General features: G+C 38.5%; 1 protein-coding gene across 1 annotated transcript in view; it reads left to right on the forward strand.

The window, feature by feature from the left end:
* Nucleotides 1-1,664: 1,664 nt before the first annotated feature.
* The window catches only part of LOC133548754 (uncharacterized), a 13,693-nt gene continuing 5,741 nt past the window's right edge, over nt 1,665-9,616 (forward strand). Inside the window, exons 1-3 of the mRNA XM_061893713.1 lie at nt 1,665-2,023; nt 3,180-3,422; nt 3,508-3,669. Of these exons, the coding sequence (XP_061749697.1) occupies nt 2,003-2,023; nt 3,180-3,422; nt 3,508-3,669 (426 nt within the window). The 5' untranslated portion in view covers nt 1,665-2,002. The remainder of the gene's footprint in view (nt 2,024-3,179; nt 3,423-3,507; nt 3,670-9,616) is intronic.

Genomic DNA, 9,616 nt, shown 5'->3' on the forward strand with positions numbered 1-9,616 from the left:
CTCACCTATGGTCATGAGCTTTGGGTCATGACCGAAAGGATAAGATCACGGGTACAAGCGGCCGAAATGAGTTTCCTCCGCCGGGTGGCGGGTCTCTCCCTTAGAGATAGGGTGAGAAGCTCTGCCATCCGGGAGGAGCTCAACGTAAAGCCGCTGCTCCTCCACATCGAGAGGAGCCAGATGAGGTGGTTCGGGCATCTCGTCAGGATGCCACCCGAACGCCTCCCTAGGGAGGTGTTTAGGGCACGTCCAGCTGGTAGGAGGCCACGGGGAAGACCCAGGACACGTTGGAAAGACTATGTCTCCCGGCTGGCCTGGGAACGCCTCGGGATCCCCCGGGAAGAGCTAGACGAAGTGGCTGGAGATAGGGAAGTCTGGGCTTCCCTGCTTAGGCTGCTGCCCCCGCGACCCGACCTCGGATAAGCGGAAGATGATGGATGGATGGATGGATTATAAAAAGTACGTTTTCATGGAGGATAGCTATCATTGCTGCTTCAGATACAAATACAGAAAGGTAATATACACTCACAATACTTGATTTATTTTGTTTAAAGCAAATGGGACCAAAAAGTATTTAATAACAACTTTATCAAATACTTTTTGGACCCATTCATCATATTATAATATCATTATGATAACATTTTTATGAAAGTGAAAAACTCCCTTCTTTTTCCTGTGACTCTAATGTGCAACCTAAATTAACAATGATTAGAGTATATACATGTATACGTACATCTATCACTTTTTTCAAAAACGATATATATTTTTTGTAATATGGTCATGTTTTGGACATGTTTAAGAAGTTAGATTAAAGAAGATCACGTGTTTACATTTACACAGTTAAAAAATTTTCAGAGTGGGTTTACTACTATCCGTCCATCTTCTAATGGCTTATTCAAGATCAGGTTGCGGAAGCAGCAGCCGAGCTTCCCTGATCTCCCTCAATGTCAATGCTTTTGTCTTGGTGACCACCAAAGCTGCACACTGTTTGGCCTGTTGGTACTGTCAGCTGCCTCCGTAGTCTCATTCCCCAGGTATTATTGCTAAATATTATTGGGTTTACATACAAAATGTCTGTTAAGAAAAATATTATTTCTATCACAACTACATGTTTTTTTTACCTTGATTTAAATAATTTTTGTCGCGTAAACGGTAGAAAAAAGATTGATGGATAAAATGTAATTGCAATTATATCTTAGCCTGTTACTGTTGCTCTTGAATGCTGTAGCTTCATACAGTACTCTACAGTCTCCACTTTGCTGTAGGTGCTTGTTTTCATGATGCCCCAGTCTCCTCTTGGATAACACTTAGCCCTGGTACATTTTAGTTTGTGTCTAGTTCTGAGTCAGGTGCATCCAATGTTTTCTATAACCAGTAGTAAACTCTAAATTCACATAGTTGAAATGGTCCAAAACCAAACTATGAAGGTATGCTTGCCAGGCCTCAAAATAGTTGATTAGTAACAAGCCTTGCCTTGGCTGTCTCCCCTAGAAATGTTCTTGTCGGGCAATAAATCCCCATTATTTGAACCCTAGTAAGCTGTTGGTGAATATAACCTTTATTGTCCTGCTCCACTACGTAAGGAGGTATTCGTCATTTTTATCTACATGAAGGGAAATGTGTGTATTCCTTTTTTCCAGTTACAAAAGATGCGAGTGACCACAAATCTCATCACATCTGGCCTGCACATGTGCCATTGCTTTTTGTGCAGCGGTCTATGGATCCACCAGAGAGAAAAGGAAAAATGTGTTTGGTTAAAGAAGCATCAGGAGGGAGCTGTTTAGAAAGGTTGTTGTATGAGAGGATGTTCAACATTCCGTCCTGTACACAGTCAAAATGGACTGCTGTTGAACGTGGATGAAGGACACTGCATTCTATCTTTTGAAAGCAAGTGTCTGCCACAACGTCTGCCAAGTCATCCAGAATTAGGATGGACGATAGAGTCAGGGACCACCCCGGTGAGTGAGGCTGGAACACTGCGCACGTCTGCTCAGACAGTTTGATGGCATCTCATACCACAGAGGTAGGCTATCTTCTCATTGGTTTTGATCGAACCCGTTTATGTTGACAACCCATCTAAGCTCACCAAGTCGTCAAATCCTTGTCCACCGTTTTCTTCTTCACTAACATTTGCCCACTTAAGCCATCATCAACATATATGGTCCGTTACTTTAGTTTGTCTGAAATATCACCCAAAGGGTTCACTCAGATATGGTAACACTAGTGAGCAGTAGAGAATATAAAGTGATTTTTGGTCTACAACATATTTGGCTTTATTCATTATTGTTGTATTTCGTGCTACTTTTTTACATGAGATTTCCAGTTCAATTTATCATCAATCATTATACCTACAAATTTGGTTTAATTTACTCTTTCAATTTCTATTCCGTCTATTTGTATTTGTGTTTGACTTTCTTTTCTACTGTTACCAAATAGCAATATTTTAGTTTTACTGAGATTCAATGATAGTCTGTTTTTGTCAAACCATTTTTTTAATTTGTTAATTTCTTCTGTTATTATTTGTATTATCCTCTGTGTGTTCTCTCCTGAACAAAACACTGTTGTATAATCCGCAAATAATACTAACTTTAAATCTCTTGTAACTTTACAAATGTCATTTATATAGAGATTGAATAATTTAGGTCCTAGTATTGATCCCTGAGGTACACCACAGGATATATGTAGCATTGTAGAAGTGTGTTCGCCTAGCTTCACGTATTGTTTCCTGTTCGTTAGATAACTTCTTATCCAGTTTAAGACTAACCCTCTGATGCCATATCGTTCTAGTTTTCTGATTAAAATATTCTGATTAATTGTGTCAAATGCTTTAGTTAGATACATAAACACTGCTGCCGCACATTTTTTACTATCTATTGCATTGGTAATTTATTCTGTGATTTCAATTAAAGCCATTGAAGTTGCAACATTAGCTTTGTATCCATATTGGTTCTCTTCGAGTATTCTATTTTTATTTATGAAACTCTCTAATCTGTAATTGAACAGTTTTTCAATGATTTTAGAACATTGTGGAAGTAAAGAAACAGGTCTATAATTTGTAAATAGATGTTTATCTCCAGTCTTATAAATTGGTGCAACTTTAGCTATTTTCATTTTGTTTGGAAATGTACCTGTTTGAAATGATAGGTTACTAATATAAATTAATGGTCCTGATGTCACAGCGCGGATTCGAATCCACGTCTCCTCGGCAGCTGGAGCTGCGTGCGCCTCTACGAACAGTGCGCCAAGAGGCGCCTCTGCTGACAGCGCACTCAGACACGACCTCACTTGTGCTGAGTGCAGCACGCCCACGCAGCAACGAGCCTGCAACCTATTATCAATCTGCTCACCTGTTACTGATGAGGGCAAGCCCAATAAAGGACCAGTGGACCCAAAGATCGGCGCGGGAACTTAGTTCTCAGATGGTGAAACTACTCCTCCTTGCTCGTTGCTTATTTCCTTGTGCCCTTGTGTTTTTCTTGATCCCTGTTTCCCCTGCTCTTCCCACAGTGTCGTGTCACCACCGCTGCTCCCCTCCTGGCTCCCATTTTGCCTTCCTGGATCCCCGACCTCTGTTTTGGACTTTGGACTCGCTCTCCTGCTTTTGACCCCGCTTCCGCCATGGACTTCCCTGCCTGCCTCGCTCCTGTCTACACCACCTCCAACACTTTGGTAAGACACTTCAGTTAATTTCCACACATTTAGCTTTACACCATACACTCATGAGTCTTTGCCACACTTCATATCCTTGGTTTATTGTTAGTATTGTTTTGTAGACTTATTATATATATAAATACTATATATATAATAAATTATTGAACACTGCCACCTGGTGTTAGTCTGCCGTCATCTCCCTCTGCAATACATAACACCTGAGATCTCATCAATAACCTTTTTTATCATATCCATATCAATTCCGTTACAATCAGTTGAAGTCCTTAATTTACATTTTTTCACGATTTTAACAATTTCCTCCTGAGTCATAATTCTGAGGAACACGGAATTGGGATTTCGCTCTATGGTAACATTATAGTCCTCATTTGAAACTGGGTCTGGAATCCTTTCTTCCAATTTTGGTCCAATATTTACAAAGTAGTTATTAAAGCTTTCAACTACTACCTTTTATGTTGTCATTATGTTTATTTCCATCTAAGAAGTATTGGAGGTAATCCCTCTCAGTGCCATTTTTAATAATGCTATTGAGAATGCCCCATAATTCACTGTAATATTCTTTTCTACTTGATCGTAGTATGTTTGTTAACTTGTTTTTATTGCTATTAAAATGAATAATTGACAATTTGTTATCACTTTTAATGATGCTATTGTATTGCTCATCTGTGTAATAAAAACAATTACTAATGTGGGAAAAGAAATTTGTACCTGGATCTATATTGTTTTCCAAATCCTGTTTTTTGTAATCTTTGTTGCAGAAGTTTTGTAGTTCCATATTTCCGTGCTTAACAATCTTTGATGTTGTTTCAATCTCTATAAGTGTAGATGGATGCAGTCCAGAATATAGGTCTTCTTTTTTAGTCGTCCCTTGCAGCGTAGTAGTGTTGATGTTGAATTTAGGTGCTTTTTTTCTGTCAGAGTCTATTATCATCGACAGAGCCGATGTTCTCCCGAAATTTGTTTGTCATTCTTGTTTGGTGTGGGTTCATAGAGTGTGGCGCATATTAGTAAGAGTGTTAAAGTTGTTTTATACAACAACCTTCAGTGTAACTTGTATCACCCAGTATGCCGTGCAACGATAGAAGCAGCGAAATGAATGCGTCCGGCCGGCACGATGATAGCATGGTGTAAAGGCGGGTGCGATGACATGTTGTAGAGCAGTGGTCCCCAACCACCTGGCCGCGTAAAAATAATTTATTAATTTTATTTTTTTTTTACTTAAAAATATTCAATTGTAGGTTATGCCAAGCCTTTGGTGATGAAAATAATAACGTTATTTTTGTTAAATGTGCTTTTCATGATGGTATCCTTACATCACACTCCATTTTTACTGCATGCCATTGATAAGCGCAGTGGTGAGAAGAGGTTTTAAGATTATTAGTGCCTGCTTACTTTTACCGCATGCGTTGAATAAGCGCAGGAGTGAGAAAAGGTTTTAAATTAATTTGCGCCCCAGCGGCTATTCAAGGAAATACAGTAGTTCTGTTAAAATTGTCTTCTGTGCAAATTTTAAGAAAGTGAACAGTGTGATTTACTGCAATACTGTCAATCTTTTAGATGTTTAACTTAACCACCTTAAACAGTTTCTACCTGTTTATGGTTTGTTAAGTTAGCATATAATTAATATGTGGAAATAACAAATGAGGTAAATTGATACATAGAAACATTTTTATGTATGCTTTACTTTGCTGTTTGTTTAACCCTGCATGGTCTGTGACTTAAAGTTTAATTGCTTTGTAGATACCTTTACATGAAATCTTAAGTGTTCTTCGTGGTGTTTTTGAAACTGCATCGATTTTGTCCCTCAGAATGTTCAACTAACGAAGTGTTTTGTCAAAGACATTATTTGTGAAATTTACATTTTCAGAATGTGTTTGTTCTATTTTGGGCTGAAGTAAAACAAAAAACAATCTGACATTGTCATAGTTGTATTTTTAAGTTATCATGCCATGGTTTTACCCATCCGGGCCAAGTGGGAATATATTTTCCTCCATGCAGCCCCTGAGCTAAAATGAGTTTGACACCCTTGTACTAGATGGAGCCCACGTACTACAGTTCGGGAATCCCTGCCATATTTTTTTAAATAGTGGAGGCTTAGCCGCAGAACATGACAGGCATCTACTTGTTCAAACTCTTGTTTAAAGGTAAGGTTACTGTAGATACCTTGCTCACCATTGATTAGTTGACATTAATGTGAAGGAATATTAAGATAGATAATAGATGGAGTAGACGTTGAAAGGCTGAAAGAAATCAAATGTTTGGGTGTAAATATTAATGATACAATCAACTGGAAATCTCATATAAAAATATACAACAAAGTGGGAATAAATATTTCAATAATGGATCAAGCAAAAAATATTTTGATCAAAAATCAAAATATTCTCTACGACTCGCTAGTGTAACCATTATCTAAGATGTTGTACAGAAATATGGGGAAATAACTACACAAGTAGTCGCTAACCATGTTACAAAAAATGCCTGTTAGAATAATCACAATGTAGGATAAAGAGAATGCACAAATTCTTTATTTATTGAATCCAGAATACTGAAACAGATTTGGTGAATTTGCAAACAGCTAAAATTATGCACAAAGCAAACTATAACCTGCTACCCAATAATGTACAACAATTCTTCTCAACAAAAGAGGAGACATATATCTTCAGAGGAAACTATCGTTTAAAATATTTGTGATCAAGCTGTTCAAATTAGTGTTAACAAAGTGCTACAAGGAAGAAGTTTGATAAACATTGTGAACTTTGTTGAAAATGAGATGTTATTCATATCATTTTTGTGAATCATAACTAACTTAATTGTTAAGATAACTATTGTATTTAGAACTCGTAGATGTAAATTGTGTTTTAAGATGAGAACAGAAATTGAACAAAGGTGTCTAATTCCTATGAAATGGAAAAAGGATATGATTAATTACGCCTTAATGGCTTCTTCCTACTTATTTTGATCATGCTGTAAAGAGAAATGACAATGTGTGGATTACATGATGCATGATGCAAGATGATCTGTACACATGTTCGAAATAAACTCAAACCATAACATGTCTTAATTAACAATTACAACACTGCGGCATTAGAGGCTTGGTCTTAAACTGGATAATGAGCTATTTAGCCATACTTGGAGCTACACAGATGCTAATACAAATAACAACAGAACAAATGAAAATATTAAAGAGACGGTTTGACAAAAACAGACTATTTTGAATCTCAGTAAAACTAAAACAATGCTATTCATTAACCGTAGAAGAGAAAGACAAATTGACAGAGTAGAAGAAACCAAATTTTTGTGAGTGATAGATAATAAAACACACTGGAAATCTTATATAAAAATAGACAACATGAGCTGGCAAGAAATACATCAATAATGAATAAAGCAGTATATCTATTGGAACGAAGTATCACTCCATATTCTCTACAGCTTGCTGGTGTTAAGTTCTCTCCTTTCAAACAGGAAGTGAACCTAATGTAAAATTTTAAAAGTTACGGTGTGAATGAACTATCAGCAAAGGCTTGGAAAAGAGGTAGGATTAAATGCTTTGCTTCAATTCCTGTCCCTTTTCTGATTCGTTGAAATGTGCAAATGTAACCACGTGATGTTCCTTAATGTAATTTGGTAAACATATCTGAAACAAATAAATCTCTATCATTTATCATATCTGAGTTATTGTTTAGAAATATGGGGAAATAATTACAAAAGTACACTCCATTCACTGTTACAACAGAGGTTGGTTAGAGTATTACATAATGTTTGATATTGAGAACACTCAAACCCTTCATTAAAATATTGAAATTCAAATATATGGACACGGCATTTTATAACCAGAAAACGTACAACAATTCTTCTCAACAAAAGCAACACTTAACCTGTGGTACTTGAATCTTGTGTCACCAGGCAGAAGTTAAACTGTAAATAACACCCACCTCCCACCCCCACTCTGCGCAACTTTGCACCTCGCTGATAGTCCCTCCGAGTCTCCTCCTCTCTGTGAAAGTGCACAAAATTGCGCACAAAAGCTGCACGTGCACACGCATCGGCTGATGACAGTCTGAAGTTGCATCGAAGGATCCATTAGGCCTAGTTCGTATTTTGTTGCAGAAAATAAATCATTATCAGAAGCACACGTTGCATGCAAAAGGGCACCTACAAAATATAGGAACATGGAACATTGGATAGGCTCCATAACCCCGCCATCCCGACAGGGACAAGTGGTAGGAAATTAATGGATGAAACATTAGACTACCTGTGTAGAAGGAAAACAGCCACTCGTGCATCGAAAATAAGGCCAATACTAGCCTGCAATGCCCTCCTTCTTGAATATGCAAGACCAATATTTGTTTCAGTTTTGGCTCCTTTTTGTTTTTTTAGACTACATGGTCTTTCTTTTCTTCCTCTGATTTCCTCTTTTTGGGGTTTTTATCAGCATCTGCTGTAAAAGGAAGCGCAGGTATTGCGATTTTTCCAGGTGTTTGGCAGCCATGTTTACTGAAAACAAGTCCGCACCGTGCACGCGCTTGTTTCACTATACATCGTGGCAGTCAATGAGGAGGCTCCTACGAGGGTTCTGCTCACCCCTCCTATCTCTAAATACTGTGATTGGATCTGGTGGGGTTGACTGCGACAAATAAATTATTTTGTCTTCTGGGGTTTTCCATCCATCCATCCATTTTCTACCGCTTATTCCCTTTTGGGGTCGCGGGGGGTGCTGGCGCATATCTCAGCTACAATCGGGCGGAAGGCGGGGTACACCTTAAACAAGTCGCCACCTCATCGCAGGGCCAACACAGATAGACAGACAACATTCACGCTCACATTCACACACTAGGGCCAATTTAGTGTTGCCAATCAACTTATCCCCAGGTGCATGTCTTTGGAGGTGGGAGGAAGCCGGAGTACCCGGAGGGAATCCACGCATTCACGGGGAGAACATGCAAACTCCACACAGAAAGATCCCGAGCCTGGATTTGAACCCAGGACTGCAGGACCTTCGTATTGTGAGGCAGACGCACTAACCCCTCTGCCACCGTGAAGCCCCTTCTGGGGTTTTATTTTCTAAAATACTTAATTATAAGGCACAGACAGCACGCAGATGTGTAATTTTTTCAGAAATTATTACAATTACGATGTACTGTATGATGTTTAAACAATATTTTTTTTTTTAGTTAAATAGTATAACATAGGTAACCTGACTCTCACAAGATCCTTGTAGTTCGCTGAGCTCCATACAAGGGTCTGGGCTCAAAGGCATTGCGAACTCCTTCCAGATAGCAAAAAATAATGAACCAATCACGATCACCGGGCGGGATTTCATAGATGTGACGTAGCGCCGAAGGGACTGTTTGATTCAAACAACAATGGCGGAGCGAGGAGTCGTGTGCTGACATTGAATCTGCTATTGCAACTGTTTTGCGACATTGATCGGATATTGATTATTTGAAAGATGAACAGAGAACGGTTTGAAGGCATTTATTGGTGGCAAGGATGTTTTGGCTCTTCTTTTGACCGGGTTTGGATTTGCCAGCGTCGCTCTCATCAGCGTCACGGGTTGATTTCAATGTGAGTGGTTGAAGTAGCACATCTTTCAAGATAACGGATAAGTGGTTTATCCAATCACATACAATTATGTTTTTTACGAGGCTTCTGAAATACATCTCCTATTGAGAACTCCCAGATTCTTGTCTGGAGCTCAGCGAATGACAAGGATCTGGCGAGAGTCAGGTTACAACATAGGTACCCCAGCTTTAAAACCTTTAGCATGTTAGTATGTGGAATTAAGTCATGGAATGGATTAAGCAAAGAAGTCTTCAATGTATCATATGACCCAGTTTCATAAAACTATTCAAACTAAGTGTTTACAAAATACATGGAAAAAGAACTTGGATAAACATTTACAACCTCATTGAAAATGAGATAATCTTATTCCTCTCATTATGTGAAT

The sequence above is a fragment of the Nerophis ophidion genome, linkage group LG03 (assembly GCF_033978795.1).
Source record: "Nerophis ophidion isolate RoL-2023_Sa linkage group LG03, RoL_Noph_v1.0, whole genome shotgun sequence".
NCBI classification, from domain to species: Eukaryota; Metazoa; Chordata; class Actinopteri; order Syngnathiformes; family Syngnathidae; genus Nerophis; species Nerophis ophidion.